Source organism: Triturus cristatus, chromosome 12, assembly GCF_964204655.1.
Source record: "Triturus cristatus chromosome 12, aTriCri1.1, whole genome shotgun sequence".
NCBI lineage: Eukaryota > Metazoa > Chordata > Amphibia > Caudata > Salamandridae > Triturus > Triturus cristatus.
Window position 1 is genome coordinate 29491662 of NC_140595.1, and position 19481 is coordinate 29511142.

Sequence of the window (19481 nt, forward strand, 5' to 3'; positions counted from 1 at the left end):
GAAAAGAGAAGGCTGATCAGGAAGCCGCAAGAAGGCGGAGATGGCAGCAAGATAACCTTTCAGGGTGCCCAGGGCAGAGCCCTGCCGGCCAGAGAAAGAAGGAAGAGGAGAACCTCAGAAAGAGGGGCGGAAAGGGGATCCACAGCCTTTGCTGTGCACCATGCCACAAATTTGTTCCACCGGCAGGCGTATACCGACTTTGTGGAGGGACGCCTGGCTGCCAGAATGATATCACAGACTTCAGGAGGCAAGTCAAATGGCATCAACTGCCGCCGCTCAATCTCCACGCATGGAGGTGGAGGCTGGACAGGTTCGGGTGGAGGACCGTCCCCTGCTGCTGCGACAGAAGATCCTCCCGAAGGGGCAGACGTATCGGGGGATCGGTCAACAGACTGAGTAGCTCGGGATACCAGTATCTTCGTGCCCAATCCGGAGCCACCAAGATGACTTGGGCCCGGTCGTGCCTGATCTTCTTCAGCACTCTGGGCAGAAGTGGTATAGGCGGAAAGGCGTACAACAGACCGCAACTCCACTCGTGACGAAAAGCGTCGCCGAGCGAGCGCCGCCTTGGAAATTCCAACGCGCAGAACTGCTGACATTGCGCGTTCTCGTCGGTGGCGAATAGATCTAACCAAGGCTCTCCCCACTGCTGAAAGAGACCTTGCGCCACTTCGGAGTTCAGACGCCATTCGTGATCCATCATGCACCGGCGGCTGAGTTCGTCTGCTCTGGCGTTCAGAGAGCCCGCCAGATGTTGAACCACTAGGGTGACGCCCTGGTGTTCCAGCCACGTCCAGAGGCGCAGAGCCTCCTGACAAAGGGTCCACGAACCCACCCCGCCCTGTTTGTTGCAATACCACATGGCGGTGGTGTTGTCCGTGAACACCTGCACGACACTTCCCCTGACAGAGGGAAGGAAGGCTTTCAGTGCAAGCCGGATCGCTCTCAACTCCAACAGGTTGATGTGGAGACGAGACTCCGCCGGAGACCAGAGGCCTCTGATCTCCGCCTCCCCCATATGGCCACCCCAACCCAGGAGGGACGCATCCGTCACTACGACATGCTCCGGTTGGGGAAGGGAGAGGCTCTTGCCCTTGACCCACTCGCGGTCCGTGAGCCACCACTGCAAGTCCTGTGCAGTGCCCTCCGAGATCAAGACATGGTCGGACAGGTTGGCGTGATGCTGGGCCCACTGAAACTTCAGGTCCCACTGCAGAGCCCGCATGCGCCGCCTGGCGTGATGCACTAGTAGGATGCAGGAGGCCATCAGCCCCAGAAGCCGCAACACTAGCCTGACCGAAACCCGGGATAGAGGCCGAAAGATGGGAATCAGGGCCTGTATATCCCGGACCCGCTGTTCCGGTGGATGGACCCGGAACTGCGCCGAATCGAGAACCGCTCCGATGAAGAGGAGCTTCTGAGAGGGACTCAGGTGTGACTTTGGCACGTTGATGGAAAACCCCAGCAAATGCAGGAGATCCGCCGTAGTCTGGAGGTGGGAGACGACTGCCTGGGGCGAGCCTGCCTTCAACAACCAGTCGTCGAGATAGGGGAGGACTGAAACCCCTGATCTGCGCAGATGAGCTGCGACCACCGCCAACACTTTCGTGAACACCCGAGGGGCACTGGTGAGGCCGAAGGGGAGCACGGTAACCTGAAAGTGCTCTTGGCCCACCGTGAACCGCAGGTAACGCCGGTGGGCCGGCAGGACGGGGATATGAAAATATGCGTCCTGCAAGTCCAACGCTACCATCCAGTCTCCGGGGTCTAGGGCAGCTAAAACCTGAGCCAACGTTAGCATCTTGAACCTGTCCTTTCGGAGGAAGGCATTGACGTTCCGGAGGTCCAAGATAGGGCGTAGGGCCCCTTTGCCCTTCTTGGGAACCAGAAAGTAGTGGGAATAACAACCACGACCTACTTCTGGGCTCGGAACGCGCTCGACGGCCCCCTTGGCCAAGAGAGCCGAAACTTCCTCGCGGAGAAGATTCAAATGATCCCCCGAGATACGGTGGTGCTGCGGTGGCATGGCTGGAGGGGTCGTCTCGAAGGGGAGGGAGTAGCCCCTTCGGACGATTTGCAGCACCCACCTGTCCGATGTTATGGACCGCCAGTGGAGCAGGTGATGGCGAACTCTGCCGCCCACTGGCGTGGTATGGGCCTGAAAGCTCGGACTAGGAGGGCTTTGAGGCGGATGCTGCCGGGGTGGAAGTGGGCTGACCACGTCGGCCTCCATTTCCGCCACGGCGGAAGCCACGTCCGCGACCGCGCGCAGGTTGGTTCTGCGGCTGGTGGCTTTGCGGACGTGAGGAGGCGCCCCTTCCTTGGCCACGAAAGGGGCGAAAAGCGGAGGTGTGCGCCCGCGGAGCCGAGAGGCCCAAGGACTTGGCCGTAGCCCGGGAGTCCTTAAAGCGGTTCAGCGCACTGTCCGCCTTCTCACCAAACAGGCGAGTGCCATCAAAGGGCATGTCCATGAGGGTGGTCTGGACATCCCCGGAAAATGACGTGGACCGCATCCAGGCGTGGCGGCGGAGCGCCACCGTGGTTGAAATCGCCCGACCCAGCGAGTCCGTGGTGTCAAGCCCACATCGTATGGCGTGCCGTGCTGCATCCCTCCCATCGGCCAAAGCCTGGGTAAGACGCGTCCGGACCTCCTCCGGGCACAGGGGCAGCACGTCCTCCACCGTATCCCACAGGGAATGGGAATAACGGTCCAAGAGACAGGCGGTATTTAAGGACCGCAGGCCCAAACTAAGGGACGAGAACAGTTTCTTGCCAAACTGCTCGAGTCTCTTGGAATCCCGGTCCGGCGGAGCGGTCGGGAAGGAGGATTGGGAGGTAGAGGCCTGGATAACCAGACTCTCGGGGGTGGGGTGTTGGGACAGGAAACTGGGGTCGCCCGGAGCAGGGCGGTGGCGCCTGGCAACGTTCCTATCCACAGGAGGAACTGTGGAGGGCTTGGACCAGGTGCCCTGCAGAACGTCAGTGAGGGCCTCGTTGAACGGCAGCAGAGGCTCAGTTGAGCTTGCTGAGGTTTGAAGCACCTCAGTGAGGATGTTAGTCCTCACAGCCACGGCAGGCAACTCGAGCCCAAGGGCCTCGGCCGCCTTGCGCAGCACCACAGAAAATGCTGCACCCTCCTCCGAAGCCACGGTCGGAGGAGAAGTGAATCCAGTGTCTGGCGAGGTGTCCAGCCCACTGGCCTCCCCCAGTTCATCTGCCCAGTCCTGAGAAAGCTGTGACTGAACAGCCAGAGGGTCCTCGAACCCCTCCCAGTCGCCCCCTTCTTCCGATTCCTGATAAACAGGAGGAATGATCGGAACCGGACTGTAGAGATGGTAGGACTCAAGCGGCGTCGGATGCGGCGTCGGTCGACGCCGCGCCGGCGCCGGGTCCGGATGAGGGCTAAACTGGGGTGTCGGCGTCAAAGGCGTCGGCGGCGCCGGTGACGGCGTCGGTGGTTCAGGCGTCGGCGCCGGTGGAGGAGTGACTAGGTCAACCGGCGTCGACTGGGGCCCAGGCATGGGCCCCGCGGGGACCTGCGGCGTCGAGACCGGAGTCGTCGACGGCGCCGGGGCCGGAGCCGCCGGCAGGCAAGATCGCCCAGTCGAGTCCGCGGGGCCCGAAGGCGCGCCAGCGGGCGTCGACGGCGGGGCCAGGCTCCTCATGGCCGAGAGGAAGGCACTGATCTCCGCCGGCGCCGCGTCAGTCCCAGGGACCGGAAGGTATGGGGGCGGACGCGGCACCTGCGGCTCCGCCGGAGCCGCGGGGGTGGAACCACCCTGACCCTCGGCCGAGTCGCGCGACCGGCGAGGGGAGTCCGAAGAGCGGTGTCGCCTCTTGGACTTCTTTGAGCGTTTGGACTTACCCGACGACTTGGAGCCGGACGATCGATGGCGTCGGCTAGGGCTCCGCGAGCGATCCTTGGACCTCCTCCTGGACCGGGATCGCGCACGACGCGGAGCCGAGTGGCGAAGCTCGAGAAGCTTGCGGGACCGCTCCCGCCTAGCCTTCGAAGTCAGGGCCTGGCAGTCGTTGCACGACTCCGCGTCGTGGTCGGGGCCTAAGCAGTAGAGGCACCGGCGGTGGTGATCGGTCACCGACATCAGTCGATGACAATCCTCGCAAGCCTTGAACCCAGGCATCCTACCGGCACCAGATGTCACAAGGATCAAAAATGATCAAAAAAGATTTAGTCAAAAAAGACTAAAAGGGGTAGCTCTCCCGGATCTGCGCTTACTGGCGCGGAAAAAAGAAGAACTGACGTCAGCGCGCGAGGGCGGCGTCTAAGTACTCCGACGACGTCATCCCGGCGCACGACGCCGACGACGGACGCGGAGCCGCAGACGACGCCTAGCGACGCGCAAGGGGTATTGCTGACGAAAAATCTTCCGGATCCAGTCTGACGCCTGGGGATATTCTAAGGTGAGGAATCTAACTAACGTGTTTCTTTCAGATAAATCCTATTAAAATCAGGGCAAAATACAACTAAGAAAAACACAAATAGTTATAAGGGTAGCTTTAAAAATGATAGCGCGGTATTGAGGCGCATAGCGCGATGCAAAGTGCGAGTACCTTCTCAGGGCAGTCCACAGGGCACGTCGCCTTAAATAGGCGTCCCTCCACTCAGCCGGAGCGCTAGACCGCTCGTCAGCAACACCCACCCAGAGTGACCACCACTCCAAGATGGCGCCCAAAGTGACCACCACTCCAAGATGGCGCCAAAGTGACCACTTTTTGTTTCTTACTGAAACTTGGTTTTCGTCTGACTCTCTTCCCGATGTCCTGGCTATTCTCCCCTCCTCCTATTATGCCCTCCGGTCGGATCGCCCTGATGGCAAGACGGGTGGCGGCGTGGCCATGATTGTTCGTTCCAGTTTACAGTTTCAGCTTCTCCCTCATTCTTCTATTTCTAACGTGGATTTTTTGGTTGCTCGTTCACTCAATCTCCCTGTCCCTCTCACGGTTGTCCTCATGTATCGCCCCCCTCAACATATGCCCCTGTTTGTTGCCACCCTACAGGAACTTCTCGCAACACTTGTGGTCAACAATTCTTCGGTTCTCCTGCTGGGTGATTTTAATTTTTGGCCAGGTGACCCTAAGGAGGATTTGTCTTCCAAGGATTTCTCGGCTACTCTTCAGTGCCTCAATTTTCATGCTCATGTCACTGGCCCGACCCATGCCCAGGGTCATACACTTGACCAGATTTGGTCTTTAAGTTGTACGCTTTTTCCTCCTAGCATTTCTCCCTGTACTTGGTCTGATCATTTTCTGATCTCCTTTTCCATCTCTCTTGGTGTCCCTGACAGACCCTCCTTACCTAAAAATCTTGTCGCTCGAAACTGGAATCGGGTTGACTTAAACTCTCTTTCTCTCTCTCTTGCTTCTTCTACTCCTGATCTTTCTGAACTCCCTCTGGATTCTCAAGCTGAAGCGCTCAACACCTGGCTGTCTTCCTCTTGTGATCAGGTTGCCCCGCTTAGGAAAACTAAGGCTGTTCGTCCCTATGACGCTCATAAGTGGTTTAATACCGAGCTTAAAGCTCTGAAATTGGACCTAAGACGCTCTGAGCGTCATTGGAGACGAAATTACTGCCCCGCTCTTCGGGTCCAATACAAACATCTTCTCTATGAATATAAGCAAGCCGTCCTTCTGGCCAAAACAAAATACTTTTCTGAGAAAGTGGCCCTCTCTGCTAACAAATCCAAGGAGATTTTCTCTTTGGTCAATGATCTGGCATTTTCGGCTCGTACCAATCCTACTCTCATTCCCTCTCAAGATCTCTGCTCTTCTCTCAATGATTTCTTCATTGAAAAGATCGTCAAGATCAAAGCCAATATTCCCCTGCTTCCTCCCCCTCTCCCCACTCCTTCTCTGTCGGCTCTTTCTTCTTCTTTCGACTCTTTCCCCCCTATTTCTGTAGACACATTTCTCACTTTGCTTACCAAGATCAAGTCAGGCTCTCCAGCTGACTGTGCTCCGGCCAGGATTTTAAGAGCTTTATTTACTAGTTGTCCTTCTCCCCCTCTTTCTTTTCTCAATGCCTCTCTTGCCCTGGGCTTAGTCCCGTCATTCTTTAAATCTGCTATTGTTTTGCCTATTCTAAAAAAACCTGGCCTTGACCCTTCACTCCCTTCTAATTTTAGGCCTATTTCTCTTCTTCCCTATCTTGGCAAGATTTTAGAAAGTTATGTTACCTCTTGCCTTTCTGCTCATATTGAGGAGAACCATGTCCTGGCCTCACATCAGGCAGGCTTCCGTCGAGGCCACTCCACTGAGTCAGTGGTTCTTGCAGTCCTCGATGAGCTGAAATCTAAAGCTGATTCTTCTCTTCCTCAAGCCTTGGTTCTCCTTGATTTGTCCGCTGCGTTTGACACGGTTGATCATTCCATCCTTCTTGACCGTGTCAGCGCGGCAGGCATTCAGGGCCTTGCATTCTCCTGGCTTGCCTCCTTTCTTTCTGGCCGCTCTCAGGCAGTTCATTTATCTGGTTTCTCTGCCCCTTCCCGCTCGGTTGCCTGTGGTGTTCCCCAAGGTTCCTCTCTTTCCCCTCTGCTCTTTAATCTTTACATCTATCCTCTTATTTCTGCTCTTCTTGCTCTGGGGGTCTCCGTGTATAATTACGCCGATGACCTCCAGCTTGTCTTTGATCTTTCCTCTCCATCTCTGTCTCTCTCAAAATTTCGCTCTACTCTGGTCTTTATCTCGGATTGGATGAGCTCTAACCATCTTAAGCTCAACCCGGACAAGACCGAGTTGGTCTTGACGGGCGGCCCATCCAGTCCTTGGTCTTCCGCTTTTTGGCCCCCCTCCTTTGGCTCCCTCCCTACTCCGGTTTCTTCTGTCAGAACTTTGGGTATTCAGGTCAGTCATGATGTCCATGCATGCACAAATTAGTTCTGTTGTTTCTTCCTGCTTTCTATCCCTCCGGCTTATTCGAAAGATTTCCCGTTTCTTTTCCTCAGATGCACTTAAAATCATCATTATGGCTCTGATTACCTCCCGTCTCGATTACGGGAATAGCTTGTACGTGGGCATTCCAGCCTACGAAACTCGACGTCTGCAAGCTATTCAGAACCAGGCCGCTCGTCTCATTTTTCACCTTTCTAAAACTCATCACATCACTCCCGTGCTCAAGTCTCTTCATTGGCTCCCTGTTTTTCAGCGTTCTCTCTTTAAAATGGGTTGTCTTGTTTTTTTGGCTCTTGCCCGTTCAGCTCCTGCATTCATATGTTCCCTTATTTCTTCTCATATTCCTGCCCGCACTCTCCGCTCTTCTACTTTGGCCCTTCTCAATGTCCCCCGCTTCCGTAAATCCAGAACTGGAGGCACACGCTTTTCAGTTCTGGCCCCCCGCTTCTGGAATAGTCTTCCCCTTTCCATGCGATCCATCCCCATTTACTCCCATTTTCGTAAAGCCTTGAAAACTTTTCTGTTCTCCCAGGCGTACTCTTGCTAATCCCTTTGGGCTGCCTCAGTGATAGTTGGTCTCAACACCAGCGCCAGGAAGCCGCTTGGCCACAGTGCGCTTAATCAAATATTTTCTTCATTCATTCATTCATTCATTCACTCCAAGATGGCGCCCAAAGCCAATCCCACCCCAGAGACGGACCCGCCAAAACAGCGGTGAAGGAACCGATTAGAGTGCAGGTGAGGGGGTTACAATAAATCCTATTAAAATCAGGGCAAAATACAACTAAGAAAAACACAAATAGTTATAAGGGTAGCTTTAAAAATGATAGCGCGGTATTGAGGCGCATAGCGCGATGCAAAGCGCGAGTACCTTCTCAGTTGAAAGTACTAGAACTGTACTTTGATCGCCCCTTGCTGGTTGGAAGAACAAACTATTTGTGTTGATTGGCCTGATCAAACCACAGCATGTGGCCAGTCCTGAACAGTAGCCATGAGGGCTCCATGGTAGTTACCTGCCTCCTCTCACTACCATACAGGAAATCCCTTTACAATCACTAAACAGCAAAGAGATTTCTGTTCCACAGCACAGAGATTTCTGTTCCACAGCGGGGGATATCGGACACTGACATTTTGCTACTTCCAGTTACATCTATCCACACCATACAAACACAGTATGCAAATTCACAATTTCAACATCACACTCCAATAACTATGTTTATTTTAGTCCACCATTGGAGTGAACTATCAGTTCTACACAGCCCGTGAGGTCCCTGATTTTCCACAGACTGCCTCCGGCGATTTTGCAGACACTGATGACTTGTCGGCTGATTCGTCAGAACCACCATTGCATGGAACTCGTGCATTTATAATTTGGCTCAAAAGGACTTCTTTTGTTCCACCCTGGATTTCCATTTCATCGCTTTTCGTTTTCATTTAGAATGGTTTTGTAACAGTATTATTTTTCCTTTTAAACACACTCTACATCCCAGAACACTCTGCTGTTGACCTGGTAGCCGAGGTGTTGAAGCCTCATTCTTCATCACACAAAGTGCAAAGAGACCTGTTCCTTGTGAACCTTTCAGCAGTTTCGGTAATAGATGGAATTGTTTGGGGTAAAGTACCATGTATTGTTTTTGGTCCCAGAGCGACTTTGCAAATACCGTGAACCATGAATTCAAAATATCGCTTAATGGTAGCATCTCTGACGATTGGGATATTATTACTGTAAGACCCACGCTCTCTGAGCTGGCACATTATACTGTATTTGAGGGTGAAGATATGTGTAATGGAACATCTAATTATTATGAAATGTTTTGCTGCCATCACAATGCGCACTAATACTTACACAGAGCTAGTACTCCACATACAGTATTTAATTATACAAGATGGGAACATTGCCTTACACTACCTTTGGATAGCTCAAAAAAATAATCAAAGAAGTTTGCACATGTTTCTAGCAATAACCCCAAAGACTCAGAGTCTTATTATTATAAACCTCTCCATTCCCCAACCAAGAAAAATATGCTGACCGAAACAAAATAAATTTATTCAGCCCCCATTATTTCTCAGTTGTCGATACAATGGTTTAACTTTTGGAATGATGATTTTGATTTAAAATCTGTCTGGGGAAGAAAGACTGGCAAGTGCAAAGTAATGAGGCTTTGTTTAGAGTGTGTCTAATCTCAAGACAAATGATTTTCCTAAACAAAACTGTACAACAAACATATTGCCTAAGCTTAGCCAAGACAAATGATCTGAATACACCAAACATTCCCACGTTTGCACGTTTTGAAAATTGGCAACGATTCACAAACTACACAGAGGAAAAGCTCAAGAGTATGCTAAGGAATGGTACACACAAATGTTCCCCAAAGGGCTGACTGGTGTGGCCATTAGATACTAATGGTTGTCATGCAAGTTTTTTGAACAACACAAAGGGTTTTAGAATAAACAGGCCAGACCCATATTACGTACAGACACAACATTAGGGGGTGGTAACAACGTACAGTTTGGGAAAGGTATGACTTCAATGGTTACGACATTCCACATTAGACTAGGTGCAAGAACACTTGTCTCTCATTTCAGAGGATTTTTTGTTAGGTCTAAGAAAGCCACGTCATAAACGCTCTTTGTATGCTGTGTCAACAAATTGTGGTAGTGTCACAGTAGGAAGCTGCTGAGCTGATACGTGACGTTGACAGAGTGAATTTAGAAAAGGCTCTAGTAGTAGTCGACAATGGTATGACTACTTTATCCTCTGAGTAACATTGTGTAGTCGGCTATTGACATCATGCAGAGTGACATGGAGCTATTACAAAATGGACAAAGTCAGCTTAGATCTACTATGCTATTAAACTAGACTTTACAACTCTGATGAATGGTCATATGCCATGGAAGCAATTTGAATGTAACTGACTTATTTCTGCCATACAATTTAACACAAGAGCAGAAAATAATGGCAAAGAAGGACGCGACATACACAATGTTAAAAATAGAACATCTACAGAAATTACCATTCCCAATGGCAGAAATACCATCAGCCAATTGGATAATAAATGGATTTATTTCTCTGCCAATTTCAACATTTCACTTTAGGTCCTGTTTAAAACACTTTCATGTGGGAAGGTTTGAAGAATTGGGGAGAGATTTGTACACAAGACATGGGCCCTACCTTTCAATTACAGGTGTAGGAATGGAGACACTTAGGTTTTTCTTAGAGGTACAGACTGTGAGAATATTTTCGGCCATTCTTTAGTTTGTAAGGAGGTTACACTTCATCGAGCATGTAATGCGTCCAAGGTAAACTTAGCTTGTTACCTGAAGGGTTCCCCAGCTATTGTAATTCATCCAACATTCAGATTACTTTCCAATGGGAGTACCCTGATGTTGAATGACCAAGGTTGCTGTGGGATGAAACTGAGAGTGCCCTATGTGGTGACGGTTTCCAGGGTCGTGACCGGTTGTACAAATGTGCTTTTTCTATCGGCTCGTATAGTTAGAGGGTGATGGGTTGGCCTTCAATTCCTATTTTTAATGCATCCTTTGATAGTCTGAGCAGACTTGTTTCCTTCTGAAATTTGTTGTTTCAGAAGTAAGTTTCTTAACATCTGCAAAAGAACCATACCATCTGCAAGTTGCAAGGTCTTCTTCTGAAATAGAATCGCTACTACGTACTAACCTCCCACAACACTTCGGTAAACTGGTGCTCTGCATATTTAACGCTTCAAATACTGCGGGATTAGTACATTTTTTCAAAGCGATTAGGCCTGGGTTTGTTTGCACTTTCCATACTGTCTTCGGCGTAATTCCATCTTTCATGTACTCCCTGGTTTCCAAGGTCTTTGGAGGCATACCACTTACTCCATTTCTGATTGTTGGGATCCTGATTCTATTTTTGCTGCTCTACAATGGATGTTCTGCCATGCGACCAAATGGGAATGGCAGTAGCACGTGTGCTAATGTGTCGTAAATGCATTATGAAGTTTTTTTTCCACGCCCTTACTTCAGGAACTGAATGACAAAATATATTTCTCCTTTCGACCTGTAAGGTTACATTGTGTACAGTCTATGTTCCACTGTTTGTTGTACACTTCAGAGTGTGCCTTGGATATACGCCTCGGAGTGCAATTGGTTCAATCTACGGATGTGGAATTGCTGATGGGTCCATTAAGAATCTATTTGAAGAGTTGTCCTGTGCACTTGCTGCAAAATGCATATTATGAACCTTCTCTGGGTGCCTCGGCACCTGGATTTTCGGATCCTGGCTGATCTTCTGAGGATGCACTAATGGCTGTCACACCTTCAGCGTCTGCTGATTGAGGTGGATACGACTGTGTTTGTTCTTTGGGACTTGTGATTGGAGTGCCAATGGAAACCTCATCTGCGGAAGCTGGAAACAACATTGCTTCAACTGACTCTTGGAACATTTACACATTTATTCAGTTTTGACAACTTTAAAATCGGCAACTTTTTAATAGAAAAATGTATTTTTTATTATGCAGATATTAACTGTGCATTTTTTAAATTGGCCATAAAGCAATTTGACTTTCTGTATGCTTTGTCATTATAGTGAAAATGTTTTTTAGACTTTTAGGTTTTATAAACAATTTAAACTTTGATTATAGTACATTTTTAGGTTTAATATGAAGTTTTTCTGTCATCCTACATACAAGGAGTGGGTATTGTAAGGTTAATGGGCTAGCTGCACAAACACTTTTAAAGCTGACAGCTTTTTAACAGTTATTTTTAGCACACACTTGCTTACAAATACATTTCTTTGTAGGCACATTTTCATACCGTAGAAAATTCTGTCCAAGGACTGGGTACACTGCGCAAACTAGCCTTGATTGTTGTTGTCTGTTTGGCGACAGCTCTGCGTAGGTAGAATCAACAACACCAACCGGACTAGAGTTCAGGCACAGAATAAATGGGTCCAGTTTTATTAAATAAACTGCACCAAGCCTTTGATCGGCAGAGGAGCATTTCGATGGATTGTCACGGTCTCCCCATGCCTGGATTCTAGCCCAGCTGAATCGAATCACAATCCTGAGAGGGACGGTGGCGTGCTCTACACCAAGACTGGCTACGAGAGGACACACGCATATGCAGGTAAATGGGACATTAGACCACTTCAAGGTCTTTGGCAGAATCACATCCACCCTATGCTCACTAGGATAGGAAGTACTAGGTAGGAGTACAATGATATGTATTTGTATAATCAATGCAACAATTATAATGGTTGAATTATTAATCTTCTTCACAATTTTTGTAATGTTGGTTACTGTGCATTGTTTCCTTCTACTAATAATTGCAACTCGCGTATTTTATACAAGAATCCAATTGCTTCAATTAATGTTTTAAATGCCAATCTGTGTATTTCTTGTGTCTCCCTTTGGGCAAGCTGAGTTGACAATGAAAGGGCAGATTGGGGTGCACGATTTCCTTGGGTGAACTAAGGTTGTCATGTTCTGAGGTTGCAGACACCATCAAATTGCCTGTAAGGTTTGAGGGACCAGATGGTGCACTGTGAGTTAGCCAGGAACTAGGTCAATATATTCTGATGGTATGAGAGGACTCAGTCGCCATAGTTTTTCTGCTTATGATGCCCAAACGCACAGTCCTACTGAATTAGTTGGAACCATACGACAGTTTATTTTCACAAATACAGCCAGAAGGAACCAATGTCATGAATTGACCTATATCTTAGTACTGGCATGCAAGGCATTTATTTTTTAGAAAATAGACAGGCTATTTTGAAGCTTTGTGACTGGATGGCAGCTGACAAGAAGGAGGGGCCTGGAGACCCTGAAACATACCACTGCTTGTCACAAATACTATGAACAATGTATCATGATCTAAAGAGCATGCCCTTCCAACTTATCCTTCTATAAATTAATTTGTAGTAACTAATTTCAAATCATATACGATTTTCATGAATTTAAATGACTGACAGTAAAATGGTAGTGTTGCTGCTTCTGTAATTAAATTATTGTATTTCACAGAATACAAGTTTTAAAATTAAACTTTGAGTTAAAATACATTGATGAAGAAGTGGCCGTATCTAGTTATTCACAATTGCTATAGCTTCTTGAAAAATACATCTTGTGTTCTTCATGCCAGAGCCACAGAGACAAAATATGTGTTTGCAAACTTGGAATGAAAAGAATAAATCTGAGCCCTTACACAAAGCATGTCAGGGTAATACTTTATACAACACAATGTCTGGAACGAACGGTAATCCAGGGTGGATGCAGGCAAGGACACCATACTTACAAATGAAAGGATACGATGTCAATCTTGAGCCTGAAATGCTAGGGAATTTTGTGCTGAAAGATGTTGGGTGTGGACATCTTCATTAATCTGAAATGGAGGATGTTTTGTGCTGCAAGATGTCATAGATGGCCCTCTATCGCGAGTCTGGCATGGAGAGTGTGCTGCAAGATGTTGTGTATGGACTTCTCTCTCTCATGATTCTAACAAGGAGGATGTTTTATGTTGTAAGAGGTTGGGTATGGACCTCTTTAATGAGTCTAAGGAGGAAGATCTTTGTGTTGCAAGTTGTTGGGGATGAACCTCTATTATGAGTCTCACATGGAGGATTCTTTGTGCTACAAGCTGGAGGGTACGTAAGTAATAAGCTTGATATGCTAGAATATTTTATGATGCAAGATGCTGGCTGTCTGTCATGAGGCTGGGCCTTTTCAGATAATGCTTAACACTTTAAGATTTGATTGATCTGAATGAATCACATGACAATTTGGATAATGTTCTGTACTTTAAGGTGGTGAAATGAGCATCAGTCTGGAGTCAGGACAAGACGGATCATGCATTATAACGTAAGAGAAGAAAAATAGACAAATAAATGTAAGTGCATATAAATAATCAAATTATATTTCTGATATATAAGATCTGGGTGAGTTTGTACACCTTTGTGCATACATAGTTAAATTAACATACTGAAGTTTTTAAATGTATAAAGGAAGTATAAGCGCATATACATAATAACATGATATTTGTGCATATCTTGTTAAATACACTAACTGAACTTGCATTGTGTGAGTTAAAGGGAGCTTGTCTACCCAATCCTATTAACACTTTGAGGCGTAGTTTTGTGAAACATCAGATTACATTTTGTATTGTAAATTGACCGCTAGGAGCTCGAGCCATGCATCAGAGCATGCTGGGATAATCTTTTGCGCTTCATGCTAAGAATGAAGCTTAAGCTCAACTTGGACATGAGTGGATATATTCTGGTTACTGCTTGATGTCAGGAAGAAACCACAGTCCTGATTAGGGCATGCTTGATTAAGTTTACTAAAATAGTATGCTGAGAGTAAACCTGAGTCAGGACATGCTACGATAATGATATATTTCCAACTACAAAATGCTGAGAATAAATCTAAGTTAAGACATGATGTAGGATAGTGTTCTGTACTACAAGGTGTCTTGAATAGGCAACATACCGGATATGGACGTTAGGATGATGAGACAAACCACATTGTACTGGAAGGTGATGAGAATGTCCCAGTCCTGAGTCGAAAATTGTTAGAGTAATATTTTGTGCTCTAAAAAATAGAAGTGAGCACTTCTCCTTAGTGGAGGCATGCTTGGATAGTGTTTTGTAGTGCAGGATGTCAGAAATGGTCACCAATGGTTAAATGGGCCATGAAAGGATGATATCTTTCATTGCACGATGAAGGGAATTAACATTTTTGGCATTGAGATAAACAACAATTCCATTAGCCTTCTATGGTACTAGTAATGGTTCTTAGCTCTTGAGACTGCTTGTTTGTTTGTGCATTTGGACCATTCCTTTCAGGACGTCACAAATAATTACAGGATATAAGAAATATATCAAAAACAAAGACGAGGCAGACAAGTCGTGCAAATACTAAGACAACACATTAAGACACCACAGAAAGATGAAGCTTGCAGGAGCGCACAGGCCATGCTGAACAGGAAGCAGACACACCCTCGAGTGTCAAAGCAAAACGGCAGTCTGCAGCAGCCTTGAGAAAGAAAGCAATGTTGCACGGCAGCAAATATCCAAGGAGGTATACCCCACCATGGAAACTCAAAGAGGCCAGCGACATCAATGTTCATTCCTAAAAAAACACACACAAGATCTGGTCAGAATATCTGCAGTTTTGGATAGAGATCAGTACTGGCTGACAGCTGCATCAGCAAAGGCTCCTCAACAGTAGGATTTAAAGTGAAGAACCACAAAAAAGCCCGATGGAGAAGAGGTAAAACCACATGCCCGTTAATCTTTGTAAGATCATGTTAATCACCACGGTAGGAAAAGTCTGAATGCCTATAAATGAAGAATTGCAGAGAGAGATGCAATCTGAAATCCAATAATTCTCGTATTCTTCATATGGCCCTCAATGGAGTCTGCATGATAAAAACAATATTTCAACTGTTCTGGTGAAATGCCCTTAGTAAAGTTAACTAAAATCCTTTACACAGGTAAAGTAGCCAGGAAACAACACTGAATGAAAAGGAAGTGATCTTGACACCACTTTCCGAGGAAGAAATGCAGAGGACATGATGTAGGAGAGAAGACGGAAAGCGCCACAGCTTGGTTCTGGTGAACGCTTGATATGATTTTTAGAACAAGTTTGATAAGAACAGTTGGGAAAGAAGACAGAAAACATCACTGGTTAGCTCAGATGGAGATGTAAACCCTTACCCATAAGAAATACAAAGTGTCATATTTGGGAACAGGAGACAGAACACTTTACCAATCGGTTTACTTTGCTCTTAGATACCACACTTAGAAGAAATTCAGAGTTTGAGATTGGTTATGGCACACCGAAGCACCACCATTAGAATAGATGAAAGTTTGCACCACCTTTGAAGAAATTTTAAGTATAAGATACTATAAAGAAGACAGGAAATATAACTGAGTGTTTTAGGCAAAGTTTGAAATTAAAGAGCCAACAAACCTGGCACTGACAAAAATATTATCATAATTCATGTTAAAAAGCAAAAATCACCCCGCTAAAAAGACCTGCATTACAATCGCCCAAACAATAAAACATTACTTTTGGAAGTAATAATTGCATTTGTAGGCATTTTAAACTGACAACGGGCAAACATTAGAATAAGAGCTCTGACATGGAAAATACACATTCGGTACTTCTTAACCCCTTCCCTGCTCATGACGGAACCGTTCCGTCATGAGCCACGGTTGCCGTGTGCTCATGACGGAACGGTTCCGTCATGACAATCCTGTCGGCGGCCGCTCCGCCTGCGCGGCGCTGTTTCCCCGCCTGTGCGGGGCGACAACGCAAATGGGCGGAGTCATGACGGAACCGTTCCGTCATGAGCACAGCTCAACTGTGGCTCATGACGGAGCGGCTCCGTCATGAGCACAGGCCCGCCGCGCTGCCCCCCTGCCCCCCCCAGCGCTGCTTTTAACAAACAAATGATGGACGGAATGCTGACAATGCAGACATTCTCCCCCAGTCAAGAGATCTGGGTTAAATCCATCGTTCTTTTGCCCACTACGCCACCCCAGTTTAGACATGGCCATATGCAAATCAGTCTTGACCCTGTGCCTCATGGGAACAGTCCAGCCCGAACTGCCAAGCCATGTCTTCCCTGGACCGGAATCAAGCATCCTAGGACCGGTTTCTGGCTATCAGCCGTCATCAGCCAGGATAGCTTGACTCCAGTGGCGTAGTGAGCACGGGTCCCACGTCTGGGAATACCCATCCCACTTAGGGCGAAAAGCGTTACAACAAACAAATGATGGACGGAATGCTGACAATGCAGACATTCTCCCCCAGTCAAGAGATCTGGGTTAAATCCATCGTTCTTTTGCCCACTACGCCACCCCAGTTTAGACATGGCCATATGCAAATCAGTCTTGACCCTGTGCCTCATGGGAACAGTCCAGCCCGAACTGCCAAGCCATGTCTTCCCTGGACCGGAATCAAGCATCCTAGGACCGGTTTCTGGCTATCAGCCGTCATCAGCCAGGATAGCTTGACTCCAGTGGCGTAGTGAGCACGGGTCCCACGTCTGGGAATACCCATCCCACTTAGGGCGAAAAGCGTTACAACAAACAAATGATGGACGGAATGCTGACAATGCAGACATTCTCCCCCAGTCAAGAGATCTGGGTTAAATCCATCGTTCTTTTGCCCACTACGCCACCCCAGTTTAGACATGGCCATATGCAAATCAGTCTTGACCCTGTGCCTCATGGGAACAGTCCAGCCCGAACTGCCAAGCCATGTCTTCCCTGGACCGGAATCAAGCATCCTAGGACCGGTTTCTGGCTATCAGCCGTCATCAGCCAGGATAGCTTGACTCCAGTGGCGTAGTGAGCACGGGTCCCACGTCTGGGAATACCCATCCCACTTAGGGCGAAAAGCGTTACAATAAACAAATGATGGACGGAATGCTGACAATGCAGACATTCTCCCCCAGTCAAGAGATCTGGGTTAAATCCATCGTTCTTTTGCCCACTACGCCACCCCAGTTTAGACATGGCCATATGCAAATCAGTCTTGACCCTGTGCCTCATGGGAACAGTCCAGCCCGAACTGCCAAGCCATGTCTTCCCTGGACCGGAATCAAGCATCCTAGGACCGGTTTCTGGCTATCAGCCGTCATCAGCCAGGATAGCTTGACTCCAGTGGCGTAGTGAGCACGGGTCCCACGTCTGGGAATACCCATCCCACTTAGGGCGAAAAGCGTTACAACAAACAAATGATGGACGGAATGCTGACAATGCAGACATTCTCCCCCAGTCAAGAGATCTGGGTTAAATCCATCGTTCTTTTGCCCACTACGCCACCCCAGTTTAGACATGGCCATATGCAAATCAGTCTTGACCCTGTGCCTCATGGGAACAGTCCAGCCCGAACTGCCAAGCCATGTCTTCCCTGGACCGGAATCAAGCATCCTAGGACCGGTTTCTGGCTATCAGCCGTCATCAGCCAGGATAGCTTGACTCCAGTGGCGTAGTGAGCACGGGTCCCACGTCTGGGAATACCCATCCCACTTAGGGCGAAAAGCGTTACAACAAACAAATGATGGACGGAATGCTGACAATGCAGACATTCTCCCCCAGTCAAGAGATCTGGGTTAAATCCATCGTTCTTTTGCCCACTACGCCACCCCAGTTTAGACATGGCCATATGCAAATCAGTCTTGACCCTGTGCCTCATGGGAACAGTCCAGCCCGAACTGCCAAGCCATGTCTTCCCTGGACCGGAATCAAGCATCCTAGGACCGGTTTCTGGCTATCAGCCGTCATCAGCCAGGATAGCTTGACTCCAGTGGCGTAGTGAGCACGGGTCCCACGTCTGGGAATACCCATCCCACTTAGGGCGAAAAGCGTTACAACAAACAAATGATGGACGGAATGCTGACAATGCAGACATTCTCCCCCAGTCAAGAGATCTGGGTTAAATCCATCGTTCTTTTGCCCACTACGCCACCCCAGTTTAGACATGGCCATATGCAAATCAGTCTTGACCCTGTGCCTCATGGGAACAGTCCAGCCCGAACTGCCAAGCCATGTCTTCCCTGGACCGGAATCAAGCATCCTAGGACCGGTTTCTGGCTATCAGCCGTCATCAGCCAGGATAGCTTGACTCCAGTGGCGTAGTGAGCACGGGTCCCACGTCTGGGAATACCCATCCCACTTAGGGCGAAAAGCGTTACAACAAACAAATGATGGACGGAATTCTGACAATGCAGACATTCTCCCCCAGTCAAGAGATCTGGGTTAAATCCATCGTTCTTTTGCCCACTACGCCACCCCAGTTTAGACATGGCCATATGCAAATCAGTCTTGACCCTGTGCCTCATGGGAACAGTCCAGCCCGAACTGCCAAGCCATGTCTTCCCTGGACCGGAATCAAGCATCCTAGGACCGGTTTCTGGCTATCAGCCGTCATCAGCCAGGATAGCTTGACTCCAGTGGCGTAGTGAGCACGGGTCCCACGTCTGGGAATACCCATCCCACTTAGGGCGAAAAGCGTTACAACAAACAAATGATGGACGGAATGCTGACAATGCAGACATTCTCCCCCAGTCAAGAGATCTGGGTTAAATCCATCGTTCTTTTGCCCACTACGCCACCCCAGTTTAGACATGGCCATATGCAAATCAGTCTTGACCCTGTGCCTCATGGGAACAGTCCAGCCCGAACTGCCAAGCCATGTCTTCCCTGGACCGGAATCAAGCATCCTAGGACCGGTTTCTGGCTATCAGCCGTCATCAGCCAGGATAGCTTGACTCCAGTGGCGTAGTGAGCACGGGTCCCACGTCTGGGAATACCCATCCCACTTAGGGCGAAAAGCGTTACAACAAACAAATGATGGACGGAATGCTGACAATGCAGACATTCTCCCCCAGTCAAGAGATCTGGGTTAAATCCATCGTTCTTTTGCCCACTACGCCACCCCAGTTTAGACATGGCCATATGCAAATCAGTCTTGACCCTGTGCCTCATGGGAACAGTCCAGCCCGAACTGCCAAGCCATGTCTTCCCTGGACCGGAATCAAGCATCCTAGGACCGGTTTCTGGCTATCAGCCGTCATCAGCCAGG

General features: G+C 48.4%; 1 protein-coding gene across 8 annotated transcripts in view; it reads right to left on the bottom strand.

Moving 5' to 3' along the window:
* The window catches only part of EPS15L1 (epidermal growth factor receptor pathway substrate 15 like 1), a 318875-nt gene that overhangs the window by 49464 nt on the left and 249930 nt on the right, over nt 1-19481 (bottom strand). Inside the window, exon 24 of one of the 8 annotated variants that reach the window (XM_085639257.1) lies at nt 14880-15014. The exons of the other annotated variants lie outside the window; for them this stretch is intronic. Coding sequence (XP_085495383.1) covers nt 15009-15014 — 6 coding nt within the window. The 3' untranslated portion in view covers nt 14880-15008. Of the gene's footprint in view, nt 1-14879; nt 15015-19481 lie in introns of those variants that run through there. 8 annotated transcript variants of the gene reach the window in all.